This window comes from Phoenix dactylifera, chromosome 6 (genome assembly GCF_009389715.1).
Source record: "Phoenix dactylifera cultivar Barhee BC4 chromosome 6, palm_55x_up_171113_PBpolish2nd_filt_p, whole genome shotgun sequence".
Lineage (NCBI taxonomy): Eukaryota > Viridiplantae > Streptophyta > Magnoliopsida > Arecales > Arecaceae > Phoenix > Phoenix dactylifera.
In genome coordinates this window covers 819,291-842,937 of record NC_052397.1, presented here as the reverse complement: position 1 = coordinate 842,937, position 23,647 = coordinate 819,291, and the positions used below count along the sequence as shown (strand labels likewise).

Below are 23,647 nucleotides of genomic sequence, written 5' to 3'. Positions count from 1 at the left end.
TTTTTTAAAAATACTGTACATGAATCTCGGTGTGGTTTGTTCATCGTTTACCTCTAATAGGGCCTTGAAATTTTCGTTTGCTAGTAAAGCCAATCCACTTTATTGTTAGAAGAAAAATGTAATGAAGAGTGTGTTATATTTAGCAAACTCATTTTTGATGAAACAATCCCCACATGCCACATTGCTTGAGAAACAAATGAGCAAACTAATTCAATATATTCTTGCATTTTTTCAATTATTCATCAACAATAAACTCGAAGGGAATGACTCTAGTGCACAAATATGATCAAGAGAAACTATTAAATTTGTAGGCTCTTCTCTCACAGTCTCTCTCCCCCTCTCTCTGGATGTCTATCTTTCCAAGAAGAAAATTTGTGGTTAGAAAGAAAAACCAATCAACAATGTGATTAGAAAGAAAGAAAAAAAAAAAAGAAGCAGCAAATCTAGATTCAATGAAAAGTTAGCTGTACATGCGTAATTTTTCAAGTATGAAAATAAGGCATGTTTTCCTCGCATTTTAAGCAATTATGACTCCAGAAATGCTACCATATAAACTCTCCCCACCCCCCCACCCCCGGCATAAAAATAAAAAAGAAAAGAAAAAGAAGAAAAAAGAAAAGATATTTCATTTCACTCGAGAATCTCTATCCATTGGAATTTAATTTTGATGGCTCTATACTTTAAAAAGACGTCTAGTGGATTCTCATTATTTGCAATAATTCTAATAAAGTTCTCATTGGTTGAGCTTTGAGCAGCTTGGGAAGGAATGGTCTTCACTGACACCATCTTCAAGCCTATGAAATATAGCTTTAGGGAGACTCATCTACCATCATTGTTGGATCTCTAAGTACCCCTCGTAACATTGTAATGCCCGCCCACTGTCTCTTGATATTTGCAAAATATCCACACCACTTGAATAATTCCTGGCTATATTTGTGCATCCTTAGATCAATGTAGCTACGAATTGAATTGATGCTCATGTTGCTCAGTGGTCGATACTCCATAGATTGCTTCTGTGATGCTAACTCCCCAATACCTTGGGAGCTCAAAGAAATTGTACCATGACAAATTTGGCCATCCATTCTAAAAATAAAAAAGAAAAAGGGGGGGAAAATCACAACAGGCATGCAAATGGCATGAGAAAGGTGCTAATTGGGGCACTCAACAAGGAAGCAAGCCATGTCTAAAAATCTGGAAAGAGATACAAGAATGTGCAGCTCATTGGGCGGACATAGAATATCTAATATCAAGTTGTCAAGAAGGCCAAAGAGGGAAACAAGCTTGAGCTCGTCCACAACTCTAATCTCCGTCAAATAGTGACATATTGGAAGCAAAATCTAGGAGACCATATGATATATCTAAAACATTAGCTGCATCAATTTTTGTATTTCAAAGGTGTTATCCACGCATCTGAACCACCATGGATCACTAGAATGGTCATAGCATACTAGAAATTATAGAAGATTGGAGGAAAAAAGAATTGCGATGCATAAAATTAAGACATCATGCTATGCGAATGGCCCGTCGAAGCTCAAATTGGGCCTAAATCATCTTTAGCTAAATATTAACTCAAACTCACCTAATTCATTTGGGAGCTACCTAATTCATTGGTTTGGGTGGGGTTCGGCCTTATAATTTTCAATTAAGCCTAACCTGGTGAATTGTTATGGTATAAGATAGGACAAAAATATCTCATGTGATAAATTAATGATACCTTAAATTAATATTTATGTAGATTCACAATGATAACATGGTTGGAGCCTATCAAGAAGTATGAGATAGATGACATATAAAAAAATTTACAAGAGAAAATGGAACAGGAATGTTTAGGAGACCTAGCATATCTAAAATAATCTATGAATTGTTTGATTGATCAAAACAAGAACCTTTGAATGAATCTTCATATATATATATATAATTTTATCCATGTTCTTGATATTAGAATAAACTACACTGGAAACATGTTTCTGATAAACCAACTCATACCTTGCTTAGTTTTAGCAAATCAGGTAACTTCGGTTTTTTTGAGCCAATGACTCAAAATTAACCCACTAATGTGGATATTTTAGCTACCCATAAATAATAATTGCGATAACTTTTGTGTTTGGAGTAAGAGATTGTATTGCTTCTCCGGGATTGGTTTCGTCCAATTTTGTACTCTACCCAGAAAAATAAATATTCCCCCTTCCTCGGTTGTTCTTTACGGCGGAGGTAGTTGCTGGTGTTAATCATATAAGTCAAATAGCTACTCTTTGAAAGTTCTAACACCTGTTGTTCCATTGCAATGGACTCCAATACCTAGTGGAGATTGGATTTAAGCTGAGGTCACTGGTTATAATAATGAAAGATTTTACTTTACTAGCATGGTCAATTGGCATCTTTAGTGGAAGCTTCACTTTCTAGCCTATGGTACTCAAAATACCCAAAGGAGCAAAGTAGGGTGGATAGGACCATTTGATAGTTTGACGCAGCGTCGAAAATAGAATTATGAATAAGATATGATAAGTTTTCATTTATCTTTCAGCATAATCAAATAATGAATACCGCATCAAACCATCAAATGGTCCAATGGTTTTCAAATCTTATCCTCCTCCATGGCAAGATAACCAAGACTATACTTGGCCATATTGCACCAATTCAATACTACCACATGGAAGCGAGTTGCTGAGTGAGGAGTAAAGCATTGCTACTATTGTCAATATCTATCACATAAACAATACCTTTTATTAGTTAAAAATAAAAATTAATAATAATGTACAGAAAGGTAGCCCAGTTTTCCAACAACTTGATTATTCATAAACTATAATGTTAATTTAAAGGCCACCGTTATAAAATATAAGAGGAAATATTTGTAATTTATTATATGAGTACATAGAAGGGCACAACATGACTCCATGCATGCATTGTTCTTACTATGGTGGGAGGCCTCTAAAACCATCATGACTACCCTACTGCAATTTTACCTAAGCCCATCCTACCCGATCCACCGCTTATGGAATTGGACATTTATTAATTAGTTTTTTTTTAAAAGTGGGTGTATCATACAGTACATATATGGATACATCGGAAAAAAAAAAAATGAAAAATAACAAGTTCTTAAGTAAACCAGGTAACTCCGTTTTTTCCATCCAAAAAATATCTACGGAGTGGTTGGCTGAATGAAAGGCTATCGAATCCACAGCTTTGTTAGCCTCTCTAACTATACGCTTTGCCTACAAAACCAACCCACCACAGACTATAATTCGGATGTCTCTAAGCAATGGATGGTAGTCACCCAATTTTTTTCGTGCTCCATTGGACAAATTGGGATTTCAAATGGAGGTACTGTCGCGCGGATTCAAACCTCCAACTTCTTGCTTGGAAGGCAAAAAGGGGCACCATCTGAACTAAAGTATGGCGATCACTGTCATAATAACTGTAATATGGAACTCTGCTCCCTCATCCTTATTGGTTTGTCTTGCCCGACCGTATGTTTTTTGCTAGAGCCTGACCATATGCTTACGCGAGAGAGAGAGAGAGAGGCGTGGGTTAAACGGAAGGAGAACAAAAGAGGAGATAGCTGATCTTCTAGACGTTGGGTCTTATGGGGGGCAAAATAGATCGTCCAGCCCACAACAAAAGAGCAATTCAATTTCGGCCCACTAGACACCAACACTGACCAGACGTGTCCTCGGTTCGGCTCAAAATCTGCCCGACCTCGGACTCCGCCGAAAGCTCTTTCAACCTCAAATATTCGCTGACTTGCCGACCAAGTTCGGGGAGCCTCCTGTATTCGCCAACTCGCCCCGATCGAGTTCGGGGTGCCTTCTCCAGTAATACACCCTGACCCTTGAGCTCGGAGCGCCTTCTCCAGTAATACACCTTGATCCTTGAGCTCGGAGCCCTCCACTGAGTACATCTCGAAATTCGGGATACTAGGCTGGCCTTAGCACTCGTCTAGCCGACCTCGCCAAATGCCTGATGTGATCTCTCGACAAGCTCGGCCTTGCCAACAGCCACAAGCATGTGCGTGCCTACACCCTCTTACGTGGCGTACATTGCGACGCCACTACGCTATGCTTCGCTTGCCGGCCCACGACAGCCAAGGACAGCGCCATGCTACTCCGGCCATATCTTGCTATGGCTGTCAACGCCTTACCATTCCCAAGAACGGACTCTACCATGCGCCACAAGTAAGTTCTGGCTGTGCGCCACTCCCACTCATGACGGAAACCAACCATACCCTACTACGACTGTCAATGCCTTACCATTCCCAAGAACGGACTCCACCGCACGCCACAAGCGAGCTTTGGCTGCGCACCACTTCTACTCATGATGGGAACGGACCATACCTCCGCCACCTAAGCGCTCTTACCGGGACTATAAAGAATCCTAACAGGTAAACTCTTAAGAAACTTTTTGGCTGGACCAACTAGACTCTATTCTAACTAAATCGTCGGAGGGCTCTCCTCGAAAATACTGATGAGGCTTTATGCAGATATATTGTTGATCGCGGGCTTCTTTCTCTACACTCAGACGACTTTTTTTTGACTCTTCCGGCGTGGTCACCATCGGGCTAGGTTTGAACCACAACAGGGTCCTAGGAGTGTGAGGCCGATGGGATACCCGAATTTTTTGGGTACGTGTCTGTGTGTGGTAAAGGGCACTTATTTATTGAAACTAAAGGATATTATTGGACCATTCAATTCTCTTTGGGGAGAAATCACCCTCTTGAGTTTTGTCGTTAACTGAAGACTTTGACATATGTGTACTTTGTTTTTATATAATATAAATAGACTAGTGGCAAGGAGAGATACGTTTTCCAGTTCATACTAAAGGATATTATTGAATCATTCAATTGTCTCTTTGGTGACAAATCTCCCCTTTGGGTTTTGTCGTTAACTGAAGTCTTTGACATATATGCATTTTGTTTTTATATAATATAAATAGACTAGTAATAAGGAGAAATACCTTTTCCAGTTCGGGCAAAAAACGCTTTAACCTTAAATTTTTATAAATATCTCGATAAGATATGATGACTTATTTTTTGATGTAGCTCGGTAAAAAATAGAAAATAACTAAAAGGCCCTCCACCTTTCATAGAAGTTATCGATGGAAGAAACCATTTTAGCTATGATTTTGAGAATGGAAGCTCTCCTACATCTGTAAACATTGATGCACGAGAATCGAAAAAAATTAGCATAAGATTAAAGCATTTTCAGCTACTAATATGGTGGAAGCTAATGTACACCAATAAAAAAATACTAAATAATAGACTCTAAAGCGCTAAATTGATGAGAACTACTATTCGAACGTGTTGCCTCCAAACCCTCTGAATTATTTTCGTTTTTGAATCGATGTTTGCTATTGATATCCCTATCCTTCTTTCAACCTTGGACTCCTGTGAAGCAATTTTGCTAATGCTATCCTTCTCAATGGCTATCTTGCTTTTCTTTTCTTTTTTTTTTTTTTGCATCGCTTTCTTGCTCTTCAATCTGCTAGCTACTAGGGGAAGGAAATTAGCTGGCGGCAACGATGGTGACAATGGAGATTTGTAATAGTGATATCAGAGAAAACTCGGTCCATAGCCTAAGTGGATTAGGAAACATTGTAGCATGAATTCACGGAGGCTGATCATGAGCCGATCGTGGTGCTTGTGATTAAATTTGATTGGATTTGAACTCTTAATCCGATGAATACGTTAGAGCTTGAACGGAAAAAATATGCGAAGATCTAGTACGGACGTGTATTTAGTTACATATTGATTAATCTCTGAAAAGATTTTGGATAGAGAATTAAGGTATCTAAATAATATCCCAATGCAACAATGCATTCGCGAGTAATCGCGTCCGATCGCGCATTATCACGCCCCTTAAAGCATGATTGGTTGCTCGTCCGCGCACGAAAGACCGAGATGGCCTTTGGCGCAAGAATCTTTTGACTGCGATACGGCAACAACGTGGTCTTCTTGTCGCCCTGTCAACTTTCACATCGCATTTCAATTGGCAGACAGAGTGGGACCACCACGCCACACGGGGCAGGGGCGTCAAGCAGTAGCAGAAAGATACGGTGATGACGTTTGATTCGTCCTGTAGACTAACTGTTTGTACAAAGGACTATTTATTATCCACCACAATTATGCGACGAAGGAGTCGATGCACTTGGTCAAGCATTGTCTTCTTAGTTGACCTGGCCTTGGCTTGGTCGCCCTCCTCTCTTGAACATTTTACGATCACTAAATTCCACAAGTTTATAACTATAGCTATTTATTTATAAATAATAATATCCACGTATATGTGTGTTTTTTTTTTGTCGGGCGTGGAAGGCCAGAACGGGGCGCATTAATAAGATTCCCCCTTTTATTGTTCTTCTCAAGATTATTCATTGGTCTACTTGTTGCCACACGTTCCGCTGACCTGTCCGTTCGCCCGCCGGCGAACATTCCATAACCGTTGCCGGCCAAAGGTCCTCGACTTCTATGGAATATTGTTTGCGTGGCGGGTTGTGAGCGGAGGGAAATGGGTGTGGGGCGTGGGGCTACCTGAAGCTCTGGTTTCCGGGTTGTCTCCGCCGTCCCTTCCAGTGTTCTGCCTCGCTCCCCAACGCTTCCCCTCTTGCGTCTCTCTTTCTCGTCCTCTTTTGCTTTGAACCCTTACCTTAACCGGCTAACCCTAATGCTCTCTCTCCACGAGGGTTTGGAATTCAGCGTCGAGGGATCATCGCTGCTCCCCTTTCTTATCGGATCATCTCTCTTTTTCTGTTTGTCTTTCTTCTATCGGTTCGGGAGTTCTAATCCGATCGCCCGGATGCTCTGTTTGACATTTGGAGTGGTTCTTTTTATGGAGAAACTAGCGGAAATCTAGCTCACAAGAAAGGGCTTCGAAGGTTCCGTTCTGATTTTACTGCTTTAATGCTACTGTTCTTATTCAAACGTCGATTTTTGATGTCGTTTGGCATACAATTCGTTTTGATGTCGATTTTTGATGTTCTTATTCAAACGTCGAAGGTTCCGTTTTCACAAGAAACGTCGATTTTTGAGTTTGTTTCCGGGGTTTTGAAGAGGTTAGTGCCGTTACTGTGCCAAGACTGTCCAGTTTCATAAAGATTTTATAGAGAGCGCTCTGTTTTTTTTTTCTAACTGTTATTGAAGGTATATATCTTTTGGAATTCTAATTTTGTAAGTTTTGACGCTTTTTTTTCAGATTTTAGCTTTCTTGATGAGGGATTTTTTTGGGGGGTACTTTTTCCACTGTTTTGCACTCTCTCAGTCTCTCTATGTGTGTTCTGTCTTTAAAAAAAGGCTCGTATGTTTTTAACAGTCAGCACATATGGCGTTGTTTAATATCTTGGCTATAATCTTGTTTGCTATGCTGTAACTAATAATTATCTGATGAAAGATCTAAATAAAGAAAAAGGAAACTTCATTTGATGGAGTCTTTATGAACAGTTTGTCCAATAGCGCGACCAGGAAAAGGATTTTAAATTTTCTCTTTGTACATGTGTTTACTAGTAATATATTTTATTTTAGAAAATGTGGAGTGGCCATCAATTATAATATAGAAGAATGAGAAATAAGTGATAACATGTCCATAGGACTGATGGGTGCTGTAAATCAAATTTGCCCTTTTTTATTGCATAATTAATACATTCTAGTGGTGATCGTTTTTAGAAATTTGAAGGTTAGCAGGGTCAAATTCTTCAAATGGTGGGTGATTAAGAAACTTTGGGATGATAAGATGAAGATAGCATGGATGAGACTGATAAGGTCCATGCTCATGGATGATTACATGTCCAATAGGATTTAAGGGTTGGTGGACTCTTTTACGTGATTGATGCATGCTACTAATCCTTAAGGTAAATTATATTAAATCAATCAAGGCTCGGCAGCTTGTACTGGGAGCAAGGGGGTTGATAGATGAAGGTTTTAAAAAAAAAAAACATATATAGACTAGTACAAGAGGGATCTTGGATGGGTTTAGGTTGGTAAGTTGAAGACTTGAAGTTGCATGGATGAGAGTGATAAGGTGAACACAAGGACATTGAGGATATAACACACTTCCAAAAAATTAGAAGTTGCAACACAGAAGATGAGCTGATAGAAAAGTGATTGAGATAGCACAAGCATGTAAAACAGAGATAACAGGAGGTCCTGGTAAATAACGTCACTCGGATTTAGTGGTGCCCGCATCCCTGCTATACAAGAAAACTCAGGGGGGTTTCTTTATTCTTGTCGATTTCAGTTTAGGTGGTTGCTTTTGGATTTGGAAGATTGGAGCTCAAAAGAAGTGTAATTGAACACGAAGAATTATAAAGTACCGTAGAAGTATGAAATCCATACCATATTCAACATAGAAGCTGCAATTTTCATCTCAGCTAAGATCTTGGTTTGGCTATTAGTGAATTGGGCTTGTTTACTTCAGCCATATAAGCTGATGCTTTCAAGATATATGTTGATATGATATATTCTATTGGCTGACATTATGTAGTCTCTACTATATCACCACATTTTAAACAATGAGTAAAGCGGCACTTATTCTGTTATTTACTGTTCTGGTTGATATTCTGCTACATCAATCGTTATATATGGCTAAGATATCTAGATATATTGCTTAACAGTTTATATAAAGTAATAGCCAGTTTCAGCCTTTTTCCTTCTTGATGAAGATAAAAGGATATCTGGGTTTTGCTTCTCATCCATTGAGATTGCCAGGATCTTCCAACTTAAAAATGTTGATGGGAAAACGTTTTTGTACATATGCCTCTTAAATAAAATTTCCAGAACACCAGTACAATTTCTTTAGAATTTAAGGCCTCTCCCAATTTTGCTGAGCTCTAATTCTATTCTATTCTTGATGATGATTGTTCTGTGTCGACTATTTGGTGATATATAGGCCATTAAATTTTGTGCGCTGGTAACCGCTAACTGTTGTTCAGGTGGGTGATTAATGGCTTTGAGATTTTGATCTCAGAGTTATACTTGAAATTTTCTTTAACTTTGTGACTCTTCATTTTTTCTGTTTTGTCACATGATTTTATGTTTATCGTGTGATGAATTAAGAATCCTTTTTTCAATTGTTGATATGTAGATAAAGATCAGATTTTTATTGGATGGGGAATGATGTGAATGAAGTTGTGCAAGTGCAGAAAAATTCTTTTAATGCAAAGGTAAATATTAATCTTTTGACATAAACATGAATGTTAAGCTGCAATAAACTCGTGTCATGACTCTACCTGCTATACCTTTTACACTGTCCTGGATCGAAGTTCTTAAGCTGCAGGAGTTCAGTGTATAGTTTCCTCTTAATAAAGTTCAATATATGTTGAAGTCAAGTCATTTATTTGTTTGAGACTCTAATTAGTGTAAATATATTTGGAGTTTCTATTGGAGAAGTATGAATTAATTGGATTTGGTAGAACAGTGCAGTGATCAATGCATCATTTATTTGTCAAGAATTTTGAACTACTTTGAAGTGATTTATGCTGATTTTGTATCAACCATCAACATGTTATTAGTATACTGGAGTTTGTGCAAGGTTTCTGAGTTATCTATAGAGTTGGCTGTTCTCATGCTGCTGTTCTTGTCAATTTGCTAAAGTTGAAAGAGGGAAAAAAAATCAGAGAACTCAAGTCATGTGAAATATAATGTAGCTAGTACAAAAGATACTACTTGCTCATTGACGTCTGGTCCAGTGATCTGTACTTTTCTAGCTCGCTGCTGTTTATTTTTCACATTGCTGTAGTTACTGTACCTTTCATTTTACTGATTGCTTGTTTTGATTTGCCCCCCTATAGTTTAATATTACTGTTATGTTAGGTCCACGTTTCAATGTCTTTGGAGCTTACAAAAATAGTGGATAGTGTCGTTACAATTCTTCCTGCAATAGAATCAGCTCGGCCAGGACACTCATCTGGTATACAGGAGTTATGTTGTTTACACAATTCGATTGAGAAAGCCAAGCTACTTCTTCATCACTGTGCAGAATCTAGCAAGCTCTACTTGGTATGATATAGTTTTTTCTAACCTGAACATGGATATGTTTCTTTTTTAGTTTTCGATGATTGTTGTGGAAGTAGTGATTTTATTTTTCTTCTGTCACATGATATACTGCAGAGGAATTTATATTAGCATACAAACAAGCATTAATCCTTTCTTATTTTAATTTAGCAAATATATGTCCTTACCAAGTAGTTTGGTAGGTAGGGGTCAGATTATATATCTGACTTTGCCACTGGCTCTTATCCAAGTCGCATTGTCTTAGTAAAAAGTGTCTTTGAATTGTTCTTTGATACATACGAAAAATCTAAAAGTATTAAAAAGAAAAATCTAAGAAAAAGTATTAAATTTAAGAAAAAAAAATCTAGTCCGGATTTACATGAATGCATATTATTATGCTGAAATGGTGAACTTCTCGACACATACGAGTTGATCTTGTCTTTTTATGTCATCTAAACAGATGCCATATCACCTCTGTCTGCAAAAACTAGATATTTATTATTTTCCTTAGTTTGTACAATCTTGTGGTCTTCAGCTAGCGAATGTATCTTCCAGAATTCAGTGCCATGCATGTGTCTATATGCATATACATGACTGAACCTTGTTCAGAGAAGGGTGTTGATAAGGAACATCGATAACAACTTGAATGATAGGTGAAGTTCTTTAGTTAGGGTGAGGCAGAGAATATATGCCTTGGCGAAGTTGCACTGTTACAGTATGCTTATCTATGTTGAAGATGAAATATGACAAATTTTAATATAAATTTCATCTTCAAGTTCTACTAGTAAGAACCTTCTATTTTAGGTCTTTGCTCTTTCTCTTGAATCTCTGTCTGAAATATTCTTCGTAAACACGGCCGTTTGCTAATCCTTTTCCCACTTGCTCCCACTGCACTTCTATTTTGTGCATCTATCAAGGTAACAACATCCATTGTATAGTGTTACTGTAGCTTGGTGAAGTGATCAGCTAGTAGTCTCAACTCTCAAGTAAAGTTTGTAGTAGAAATAGATTCCGATGTTCCCATTTATACACCACATCAACAGTCATGCTGTCTCATCTAGAGGGTAATTATTACTAAGAAACATTTTGGATTGATTGCTTCACATAAAATGGGTGGCAATGCTCAACACATAAATTAGCACATCATCATGAAGATTATTGAGACATACACATGTTCAACATTCTAGTCTTGAATGAGATACTTAAGAAGCACCATGCACCAATTTACATGCCTCGTCATTGAGGAGTTATGTTTGAGTCCCCTCCCACAACAAGAGAAGGAATCACAAAGGAAGGAAAAGGAAATATTGTAGGACTTCTATCTTGGCTAACTTAGTGTCAAAGCTGTCCTAAATTCTTAATTTGTTTAAATAATTCAAGTACAAATTTACACTGCCTTAAAATTTTATTCTGACTTTTTGTTATTTTCAATTTTTTCAGGCAATAACAGGGGAAAAAACTTTATTAAGATGTGAAAGGATCAGAAGTGACTTGAATCAAAGCTTCTGTCGGATTCAAAATATGGTTCCGCCATTGTTAGCTTCTCAGGTTAGTAAAGAAATATCTAGATTTTACATTGTCTCAATCAGAGTTTATGTGTTCCCATATGTTCTTCCTATCTTTGTTGATTAATATGGAGGGATGTATCAGCATTTTGTAGAGGAGATACACTTGAAGCAGATTCCTATGGTTGGTGTCTTTATTTTGATTGTGAGACATTATTTTTTATTTTCAAGCACTGGTTATGGTGAAACACTGCTAGAGTCCCCCTGGTTTGTTTGATCAGGTCAATGTGGATCACAGATCTTACTTTGTGTCTTTATTGTGCTGTCAGTTGTCTGATCAACAGGCATTGTTGGTCTGTTCGTGTGTCAAATTCTAACCAACACTTCACTAGTGTGGAACTGTTTTCTTTTTGTCCATCCATCTAGTTTCCAACAGCATGAATTATTGGCCACCCTTGGAGGATAATGCCAGACTTTCAGGCCTCTGATTTCGTTTTGCATTAGATCCTTCTCTGTTGGAGTCTTTTTAGTGATAAGAATCTTTTTTTGCATTCGGCTTATTGACGTGATAAAGAATTAGAACATTAGTTCTCAGGAAAGATTTGTTTTTCAGCTGGCTAATAATTATATTTTTATCTACAGATTTCTGAAGTTCTTGATTATATTAGAAATGCAAATTTTATCATTGATTCTGTGGAAGAAGAGGCTCGCAGAGCTTTGCTAGGACTGCTTAAGAAGACTAAAGCAAGTGATGATTTAGAACTTGAGGCCTTTCAAATTGCATGTTCAAGGTTGAACATCACATCTCCAAAAGCTCTTTTGATAGAAAGAAGAGCCATTAAAAAGCTACGAGATAAGATCCGTGATACTGAGTCTGAAAAAGAGAGGTGGTTGGTTTACCTTCTGCATCTCCTACATAAGCATGGAAAGAACATGAGGCCTGATATTAGTGAGCACAAAGAGAATGCCAATGAACAGAGTAAGTCCCTGACTCTAGGGACAAATGCTGCATGTGATTATGGTAACTCTGAAAAAAATGATGAGTCCAGTGATCATGGTGAGGCTCAAACTGATCTATCAAGAACTACTGCACCTCCTGAGGAATTTTATTGCCCTATTTCATCAGAATTGATGTTTGATCCTGTGGTTATAGCCTCTGGGCAAACATATGAAAGGATATGGATAGAAAAGTGGTTTGATGAAGGACATGATATATGTCCTAAGACGCAAAAGAAGTTAGCAGACCTTTCTATGATTCCAAATTCTTTAATGAAAGATCTCATATCCAATTGGTGCGGTAAGCATGGTATTAACATAGTGGACCCATGCTCGCAGCCTACCCCTGCGACTTTTCGCTCCTGGGAGCCTTCACATTGCAATTCCATATCAGGTTTGAAGAATATTTCTGCACCCTTATTAGATGGCAAAACTGGAGAGTACATAGTCCAAAATGTCCACAGCAACGTGTCATGTATCTCCTCTGATGCTAGCTACTGTTCAGATTCATCCCATGTTAGGGGCATTGAGAACCCAAAGGGTAAATGTGCTCCATTGTTCCCTTGGAGTGATGATTATCAAAAATATCGGTCATTTTCCAACTTCAACCATGACATGTTTCTGAGATTCTTTTATGGGCTCTCTAAACTTTCATTGGACCTCCAAGGCAAAGCGGTGGAAGATGTGAAAAACCTTTTGGAAGGGGATGAACAGACCTGTTATGCTATGCTTTTCAATGGTTTTGCAGAAGCACTGCTGCGGTTTTTGAAGAATGCACATGAGCTGTCTGATGTGCAGGCACAGAGAACTGGAGCTCAATTTTTTCTTGCTTTTCTGAGTAATAGCAGGTGATTTTCCCTCTGTTATTCTTTTCCTTTGTTAGATATAAATACTTCCAGTAAGTTAATTGGGTAACACAACTTGAAATTTAATTAAATATATGAATGAGGGACAGCAAGTTGCAGATATCCGTAAATAGTCAATTGCATTTGCACTTTCTAATCCCTCTACTTTCCATTTGTATGATGCTGAAGTTTCTTCTTTGGATGCTTTTCAGGGTCGAAATTCCATCCCTGGGTGACGATGTGTTTCAGTTGTTGACATCCTTTCTTGATTCTGAAGTAACAACAGAAGCTTTGATGATACTCCAGAAGTTGTCTCATTTTCCGAAGTGTAGATCTCGCATTGCGACATCTGGCATTGCTTCTTCAGTTATAAAATTCCTAGATTCTGAAGACACCGAATTTCTAGAGCTTTCCATGAAAATCCTTTGTGATTTGTCACTTCAAAATGAGATAAAATGTCTTATTTTATCCTCTGGATGCATATCACAACTGGTATCGCTTTTGAGTGACAGAAGACTAGCAGAATTTTGCTTTAAAATTATGCAAAACTTAAGTGATGATGAAGAGGCTGCAGCATTGATTGCCAATACCGATGGATGCCTTGCTGCAATTGTAGAACTGCTCAATGGTGGCACTCGTGAAGAACAACAATATGCTGTGACTATCCTACATTCCTTATGTACTCACAGTACTGCAAATTGTTTACTGGTCCTGAAAGAGGGCGTGATTCCAGCTCTGGTTGAAATATCGGTGAATGGGAATGCCAATGGGAAGGTGACCTCTTTGAAGCTGCTTCACCTTTTAAGCGATATCATGCATAATGAGTATCTTGACGGTTCATACGGTCCGTCCGGAACTATATCTGAACCAGCAAAGGATTCCATTGAATGCTCTGCTAGCAAAAAGCAGAGATCAAAATCCTCTGTTTTTTTGGGAAAGAAAATTAAATTATTCTCAAAGCTTAGATCCTCGGCAGCTCTATTTTAAGCAGTTGGCAAGATTTCCAGGTATGACCGACATGGACAATATTTCTTACTCTGACCAGTTAAGAAAATGTTTTTATTAGGCCAAAGCTGAAATCCTGTTAGGTTAAGGCAAGTTTTGTTGGAATACTTCGTGGGATGCTCGTCCACATGTATTTGCTTTAGTTTGCCGCTTTATGCTGCATGTGAATGTATAGTCATGGCAGTGTTGTTTTATTGTACAAAGGCTCCGTTGTCCTTCTAGTCCCTTTTTGACATTTGCTGAATACAATTGAGTGATAGGATATGGGAATGGATTCTTATAAGCAATGTCTTGCTCAGCGACAACTCCTGTAAGTTGTATAAAACATAAGCTTCATAAGAAAGCCGGGTTATGTTATTCATTGTGTTGCAATTTTTTGTCAACAATACCTTTTTTAAATTCTATTAGAGGCCTTAATGCCTAATCTCACAGAGAGAGAGAGAGAGAGAGAGACCTAAGGGTGGTCCAAAATCTTGGGAATATTCCTTGAGATTTGTTTATGTTTCCCAGCGCTGCCCTTAAGTTTTGCATGAATTATCGCATGTCCTTCCATTGTTTGTTGCCAGGCAGGATGGGAAGTCTTGATGGAACTTTGCTGTCTTCCAGTTTTCCCTAGTATCTTTGTGAAATGGCTGGTTTTGTTGGCTTCATGGTGCACCTATCGTGGGTTTTCCATAGGCATGGAAGGGACTGGTGTTGTTGAGGAGGGTTTTGGAAGTATCGTGATTTGAGTTCCTGTGGAGGGTAACACCAGGTTCGCTTGGCCTCTTGGTGGTATTCTGGCCGTTGCTTGGTGAGTTTGGTGTAGAAGGGAGGAGTTGCAAGAGAGTTGGTCAGGATCGATCTTGATGTGCCAGCATCTTCGTGGCGTTCTGGCTGGTACTGTGTTTCTGTTAAGGTGTTCTTGTAGGTATTTGATGAAACGTGACTGAATGGTTGAGTGGCTAGCTCATTGCTAGGCTGCTCCTATTATAGTTGCCATTGCTCCGACGCTCCTAAGGTGCTTGGATTGGTTTTTTGCTTGATCATTGGTGGTCTCATTGAGGTGTTCTCAAGGTGTTTGATAAAATCTTGCTGAATGGTTGAGCACCGGTACATTGCTGCTCCTGTTATGGTTGCCATTGCTCCCAACTCCTATTAAATGTTTCAATTGGCTGTCTACTTGACCATTGGTATTTTCTTGATCTCGACTCGTCCAGCACTATTTTTCCGACAGGAGTTTGATACCTTGACTCCTCCTGCAGGTAAGCTTGTTCTTCTGCGACATTTCCTTCTTCGTTTGCATGGATAACTGATTGATGCTATGTGGATGTAGGTCACCTAGAGACCTTTTGGAGATAGGCCTTAAGCTGCTAGGCCAGCTGTAGCTATATTTGATCCATACTTCCTTGACCAAGTGGAGCTGACTGTGTTGGTTGATTTTGATGGCGGAGATTGTTGGGGCTTTCTGCTATGTTTGTGACTGAAGGTGCTTGGACCTGTTCGTCTTTGATTTTTACATCTGTCATGATTGTTCTGAGGGTCTAGATGCGGCTTTCTTGTAGGTGTTTGGGGAAATTTGTAGGAATGTTGGGTGGCTGGTGCATTGCTCAGCCTGCTCCCATTCTGGTGAATTTGCTTAATTGTTCAATAGCAGTTTGATGATTAAGTGGCTGATTTGCTACTCCCATATTTTTTATGACTTGCTGTGATTGATGGTCTGAGGGTCTTTGTACAATTTGTGGTTTGGCTGCTTTGTAAATTTTGGATGGTTGAGCTGCTGATTTGCCACTCTGATTAGTTGAGTGGCTACTATGTTGCCTCCCTTGCATTTGTATCTTCGAATAAATTATACTTGTATTGATTGGGCATGAGTGTTAAGTTGTATCTCTGAACTCTAGCAATTGCTTGGTCTGATTTTTTTTAAAAAGTGTAATGATGATTAATTCAAAGGTTTTAATAGTCTTTCTTATTGGATTTTATTGTTGTGATTCTTGAATCAGTTTGGGGTGAGGCTTAATTGAGTTGAGGTTCTTGGATCAGTCTTGAGTTTCAATTTGATGATTTCTTGCAAGTTGGGCCTCTTTATTTTCAAGTTACTTAGTTGTGGTGGGTACATGGGTATTGTCCTTACTCATGTTGTCGAGTGAGTTACCTTGTGAGCCAGTCGTTAGTGGACTTCTAATGCAAGCTAGCAGGATTTGATTTGCTACAGTGAACTGGGCAATCTTTGATGGTGATGTTAAATTATTTTTATGTTTTTAAGCAATGCTTTTGGGGCTCCGCTTGTCCTCTGCTGAAGTGATGAGTGCTCAGCATTTAATTCTTTGTGTCTTTTTACCCTGGTTTCTTGCTTTTTGATTATTTTTTTTTTAGACGGGAGATTAAAGGAGATGGCATTGGTCTTTAGTATATGTTTGCGGACCATTCACAATAACTGGCAAGTCTTTTTTACGGACTAAATAAAGCTGAAGGCACTTGATATTTATGCTTGGAAAAAGGACTACTTGATAGGTATGTATATATCCATTTTGAAAGCAGTTTAGTATTTGCTGGTTGCTATGCGCTCCTAAGATTTTTAAAATGTGTGCTAGATACTATTTGTCATGTTGTCGATATAGCACAACCTGTGGCCACCAAGTTAAGAGATGCAACATATGCAAAGTTAGTTATGGTTGCAATCATCAATGATTCAACATTCACAAATCCAGTTACCCTGATATTTGGCATGACTATGAAAAGCATGATAATATGCTGAGTGAGCAAGTAAAATACAACTTGCCTGAGGATTAAGTATTTTAAATGCATGTAAAGTGAAATCAGTTGCTGCATTTTTACATCCATTGTCTTGTCTGATAATTAAACTCTTATCAATATGATTTCTTATAGGAAAAAATATAATAGAAACAACAGCTTTTACTAATCTGCAATTTGCTCCTCTGATAAACCGGTATTCTGTTTTTTGTTTAACATTATTTGAACTTCACATTGCTCCCAGAGCGCAACTGTGCTGAAGTAATTATATTTATTATCTCCAGGATGGAAAACCAAGTTCCTGCAAAGTACGAACCAGTTGCACTGCTTGCACTCATCAACATCATCAACTTTTCCACCTGCTAAGAAAGTTACTGTGGAAGATCTTAAATGGAAAAGTCAAGTTATGCCTGAAAAAGATAACGTTAAGAATCAAACATATCAGCTATAAATAAAAAAATACTGCCAAGGAAATATTTGCAAATTGCTTATCAGTCAATTGATTTATATAATTTTTCACAATGATTTTGTTTTCATTATGAGTTGTTTCAGGATGTCTATTTTGAGATTGATGCACAGGTGATTTACTGTCCAGTTGATCAGTTGCTGTAGTATGATGGTTGCACAACTAGCTCAGAAAAGCACATGTCCCACCATCTGGTAATTTTGTATCCTTGTGGAACCAAAACAACGGTAACAAGGTATAATTTGTCGGATTTGTTTTGCATAATTTTTCTTTTACAACAACAATAACAACAACAACAAACAAAAACATTGCTTCAAAGTTTAGTACATTACCAAGCCATCTTTTATGAATTCAATCGATAAACATCTTTTAAGGTACAAGCTCAGACTCACTGTACGAGATCACACTGATTAAGCACATTTTGTCTTATTTGGACAACCAGCACTGGTGGTGCTTCGACGTCCGCTTGAACTTGTCCAACAAATGACAGCGGAGGTATGATCTTTCCTTTGCATATTATTTGAATTGATAGACATGATTTTTTTAGATATGGTGACCTTGATTAGTTTAACTCATCTTTTTATGAGCTTTACAATCATGTTCAAAAATGTGAAGGACAGCAGTACATATTCCGGATTCATATTAGGAAACAATTTTAGCTTTTCAGAGTATGGAGCGTATACTGCCATTACACCCGAAAGAATTATCTGAATTATCTGAGATTATGTACGAGCACAAGTTATTGCACCACCTGCACTTGAGACACTCCCCAATGAAGAAGAAGACTCAACCGACTCTCAGACTGAATAAGGATCAACATATAAGGAAACTGAATTTAGGCTTTAGGCTATCAGAGTAGATAACAGAAAAACTTCTCTCAGGCTAATTTTTGTTCTTTGGCACGTTTTTGGTTATCCCTGAACTAGTTTTGAAGACACCAGCTTTTCGTTTATACACAAATTATAGTTGCTTTTTTGATTCCTGTAACTACTATAACGTATACTTTTGTCAATGTAGCTTGGATATTATAGAGTCAAGCAGTGTTTTGCTTGCATTTGATAAACAAATAGATTCTACATGCTAATTCAAAATCTCGCGTTGGTTCCGTGAAGGTATGGCTGGAGCAGGTTATGTTAACAGGAATTATAAGGGTCTGTTGCTGGTGGCTTTGCAGGCAAGGTTGGTTCCCAATGCTGAATCAACTGCTGCCTTGAAGGGATTATACTTGCACTGGAGCAGTTGAAAGCTGATAGAATATGGATAGAAGGTGAATTGAATATTGTTATTTCTTGGATTAGTGGAGTATCATCCTCGTTCCTTCCTTTTCTCCCAAACATAAAAGCCATTCATAAATCATAACCAACCTGCTGATTGTATATCTGGTCATGCATGTGCATTGATGCATGTTTTCTTGCAGACTTTATAGCTCAGTACAGAATGCTTTAGTTATTGCCTTGGTCTTCATCCACTGCTTCGGATGCCTTCTACCTTGTTTTGGTCTCAGGATCCGTCCAGCCAATCCAGTGACGGGTGCCAACCGTCTGCGTGCTCGTTGGCGGCTCCAAACTATATGAAGCTGGAGGTAGATTGATTCAATTTCGAAAGTTATATTGCAAGTCATTGCATCCTATGATTTTGATTGCTAGAGTAATCACATTCTATTATTACCGATGTACCTTCTTCTTGATAAAATTGCAACCTCAATCAAGCCAACTTTTTTATCACTTCTCTGCTTCCTTTTCCATAATGTAATTTTAGGGTTTGATTGGGGGACTTGTGGGCTAACATTAGGGATCCTGTGGGCTAACTTCCATCAAAGGATCATCAGAGGAGTGATAAAACTGAAGACCAGAATGAAAGCATCTAAAGCCAGTCCCAGCTGGCTCTCTTCATGACCTTCTTGACTTCTTTCTGAAAAGCCTTTCCCCACCAAACCCAATCAGACACAATGAAGGAACCATTTTGTCCCCACCATCGTTACAGTTGTGGAAGGCTTTGGGCAGGGCCCAACATCATCCCCTTCAGAAAGATTGATGAGGACAAGGGTACTTGGAAGCCAACAGACCAACCCAAAAAGAATCATAAAGGTGGGCATCTCATGACCAGCAAAATTGTGGATCCTTATGATCATAGTTATCCAAGGTCACTCAGTCTCATTTCTGCAATGGGCCATGGGATGATAGTACTGGAAGGTGGTATCTTTGAAGTTTATTATGTGGCCAGAAGGATGCAAGCATTGTAGAACTGAATTAATATTTGGGTGTTCTTGGGGGTTGAAACAAATATAGTAGCATTCCTCATCAATGATAGATATTTATAAATTAGTTCTTTGCATACTCCTAGTCCTACTGCCAGGACTCGCATAAATATGTCGGTTCATTTCAATTAACTGACGAGTTCTTGTTCTTATATATCTAAATATTATGTCTCCTCTAACTAGTTGATACATCTCTTAATTTCTAAAAATGAGTCACCATAACCTTAACTGTAATTATCCAGCCTATTTCCAATTATTTGAGGTTTGCTTTGTAGATCGTCATAGGCCATGTAGATTCATTTCATAGTTATTAAATATTTTATTTAGCGGGTCGGTCTATTTGATGTCCTATTTTCCTTATCCAAGTTTGTGACTGACCGTAGCAGTTTTTTCTAAAGATTAATTATCAATTAAATAAAAACTTTGTGGCAGTATATTTCATGTGCAATCGCAGAAATTTTCATGTGTAGTGGCTTGTCCGACAAATCCATTACTTGCTTTCTAAGTGATAAATATGGTCCAAATTTATCATGTCGCAAAAGTGGCTGTTGACTAAGTGACTTCTGATCCTTTAGGCCATTTCTGGCTGGGGGGCAATGAATAGCGATGCTAAAACTGTTGCACGACTATTCAAAGGGATGGGGAAAGAGATAAAATAGAATAAATACTCACATTGAAGTGGACTGAAGAAGGGCAAGGGTACAGAGGCCAGGAGGGGGAGATGAGGATGGAGAGAAGTTGTTAGAACGGTGGGAAGCAGAGTGGCCACCATGGCCAGAAGAAAATGGGGACAATCCCACATGTACAAGGTGGGTGGGAGAGGGTCTCATCCAGAAATCTCCAATCCTGTGCCCTGTTGCTTTGGCCCATATGTTCCCAGTTCTAAGGATGTGATGCCTCAATCAAGCTGTGCCATTTATCACACTTGGTCTTTTTTTTTTCTTTTCTTGAAGAACACACACTCAGTCTTCAATTGTCGGGTTTGATTTATGCACCATATCAAGATAGGTTTTATGCGAATTTTTGGAGATCGATCATCCGGTTACTTTTCAGATTTTTTTTTTTCAAAAGGAAAACATGTCATAAAACTTGAAATAGAAGCTTTTTATTTTTTTTGAATGGACTTGAAACACAAGTTATGTTGGAAAAATGGTTTTCCTTGTTATTCATTAATCCTGTTTTACAAAAGTATTATGATCATTTGCATAAATACAAATCATGGATATCCGAACAGTCTTGAGCATTTTAATTAGTTTTCTGATTTCCTGATTTTCTATTTCGAAACTGCTTCAGGGAATACCAACATCAACATGTATAAGTTCTGATTTCCTCCGAAGCAAAAAAAAAAAAAAAAAAAAGTACTGGCTTCGAGGTTCCTCTTATCTTGCTTTGCATGTCGTATTAAATTAACTTGTTATTTATACTTAATTTTATTCTCATAGTGGATTCGATGAACCAAAAGGTGAGCTAGGCATGATTGTTGCTTCATCTTTTTCATTCTCTATCTTGGACTATTGATTTGAAGGTTTCAGTTGGAAATAAAACAACATACCACACTGAGCGAGCAAGTGAGTATGTCCAAAGTTTCATACGGTTATGCATCATCCATTCATTTTACATTGATATACATGGAGCTGATCTCAACCCTTTCAAAGTCATGTGATGCCATTTCTTAGTAGCGGTTTTTTATTCTCATACATTCTCTTTTGGTCACCTCCTCTATGGAAAGGACAAGTACAAGACAAAGGGACCCAAACTGATAAGCAGCACTACCAAAGGTGATCCTGTTGGGTTGGGAAAGGATCAAATCAAATCCAAAAGGAGAGGCCTGAGGACCTGTGGATGAGATAGCAGGCACTGTTCCCAAGGCAGAGCCTTTCTTGGTGGGGCTGGGGAGTTGGGGTACCTAACTTTTAAATACTTGTCCTCGACCTGGCTCTGATCTCCAACAAAAAGAGAGAGATGCATGCACCCTTCCCAATTACATAGCAAGTCAGAGAACAACTCAACCTCCACTGGTACCTAGTCGCTTTTATCCCTGTGGGAAAGCTCAGATGTTATCAAGCACTCATTTGCTTCGAGTCTGCCAATGCATGTTATCCACACAGGAGGGGAGGGACCCAAGACAGCAAAAGCTAGGAAGAAGGAAAGTATGAACCAATAACAAGGAAAGAAATGCTAAGAGGCTTGAGTTTATGGCCTTTGCAATCTCTTAACACAAGAATCCATGGTGCTTGACATGGTGTCGAATTTGGTGAAGTGTTGTTACTGCACCGGCCCTTGAATATCTAACGCATGGAGCAATAGTAGTGGTTGTTCAATTTCTAGGATTTCATTATTAGCGTTCTTTCCCCCCTTGAATCAACCTTTATAATTAATTCTTTGGTTAATGTGGAACTCTTGCTAATTCCTTCATAATTTGGATGCTCTCACTTTATATGAAAAGGTCCATGTTATCAGAGTTGAATTTTTTGAGTGAATGAGGGTTGGACAGGATCCAACCTCTATATTAGCATCACTGGAACTTCTCTGACAGTTCATGAGGGGTCTTACCCCAGTACCATGTGCCAATGAGAAGAGGCAAGATACTTTGCGCAAGTTATAGCATCCATGATTGAAAGAGACAGGCCAGCTTATATTTCTGGACCATTTGTAAGGGGGTTTGGACATGATTTAAGTAGGCATGTGAATGGTTTTAAACTCCATGCACATATAGATTTTAATCTCATCTGATTTTGGTCCTAAATCTATGGGCCATGGTACAAATTTTTAGCAGTAAGCCATTGTTCAAGGGACTGATTGATAGAGAATTGCAAGCTCATAAAATTCTTGGATGATATAGTACCTGAATTGCAAGGTTCCTTCTTGAACCTTTTCAATCTCATGTCCTGAGATAGTACCGGAATGCCATCATACATATCTTTGACAGTAATATCATTCTCTCTGGTCCAACATCTTATATTTGTGCACCCTTTTTTTCCCTTTAACATATAGCGCAGACGATCCTAATTAACTTCTTCATCGTCGTCGTCTTTTTTTTTTTACATGGAATGGTCCTAATTAACTTCGCTAGATTATGTATGGGGTAATGGGAGTAAGGTGTGACCAGGGTAGTTTTAAAGCTTGTAAAAAGACATTGGCCATGGTTCGAGGTTGCAAACTTCATGTTACACTGATTCAGCCAAAGTTAACAGCATGATAGTGCTACCTGAGTCATCTTGCCACTAGGAAGTGCATCCATATCCTACGAATGACATCTTGCATCCAAAATAAGGTCTCAAGGACTTAATGTATCTCATCAACCAAATGTACCTTAAAGTTGACTTGGTCTTCAAAGATTTCTCAAACTAGCCATCCCTTACCCGAAAGATAAGTATAAGAAGTTTGCCGAGGTATAAAGTCATCACATGAGAACATGATGTATACGTACCTTAAATTGACTCGGTCCTCAAATCTCATGGCTACCATCCCTGATCAATTACCATGGATAAAGTTATAGAAAGCAAGAAGAATAAGAAACATTTCTTGGTACAGTCCAAGGGACAGGAAGAGCCGAACAACGTATCGCCCAAATATATGGTCCTTCACAAGCATTGTGTAAGAGGAAAAAAAAAAGCTAGGAGAGAGATCGATAAGCGATAGATTCTCTTTCCTCGGATTGCGTGCTATCTTCCCTTCGCCAAGAAGCTAGGAGAGAGATCCATAAATTCCAACAATTCGGACCAGAAAATGATAAGATGAGAGAGAGAGAGAGAGAGAGTAATAAATGAAGGAAGATATGGAAAGGCTCGCATGGATGTAGCTAGGCAGATAAACAGCATCCACTTTTGATCGAATCTCACTACCTTGTCAAAGGCTATGCATGAA

General features: G+C 38.5%; 1 protein-coding gene across 9 annotated transcripts; it reads left to right on the top strand.

Moving 5' to 3' along the window:
- Positions 1 to 6,357: 6,357 nt before the first annotated feature.
- On the top strand, positions 6,358 to 22,225 carry LOC103703727 (U-box domain-containing protein 5). 9 transcript variants are annotated; one of them, XM_039127043.1, is made up of 11 exons: positions 6,358 to 6,864; positions 9,066 to 9,144; positions 9,794 to 9,979; positions 11,414 to 11,521; positions 12,121 to 13,322; positions 13,532 to 15,568; positions 15,640 to 15,792; positions 16,680 to 16,817; positions 17,342 to 17,758; positions 17,898 to 18,790; positions 19,028 to 22,225. In XM_039127043.1, the coding sequence occupies exons 2-6, from the start codon at positions 9,088 to 9,090 to the stop codon at positions 14,304 to 14,306; spliced, it is 2,328 nt and encodes a 775-aa protein (XP_038982971.1). In that variant the 5' UTR covers positions 6,358 to 6,864; positions 9,066 to 9,087; the 3' UTR covers positions 14,307 to 15,568; positions 15,640 to 15,792; positions 16,680 to 16,817; positions 17,342 to 17,758; positions 17,898 to 18,790; positions 19,028 to 22,225. The 9 variants fall into 9 exon arrangements, with proteins under 9 accessions (XP_038982971.1, XP_038982972.1, XP_026659066.2 ...); XM_039127044.1 differs by having other exon boundaries at positions 17,342 to 18,018; positions 18,636 to 18,790; XM_026803265.2 differs by having other exon boundaries at positions 17,342 to 18,790; positions 19,028 to 19,105; positions 21,223 to 22,225.
- The last annotated feature ends 1,422 nt before the right edge of the window (positions 22,226 to 23,647 follow it).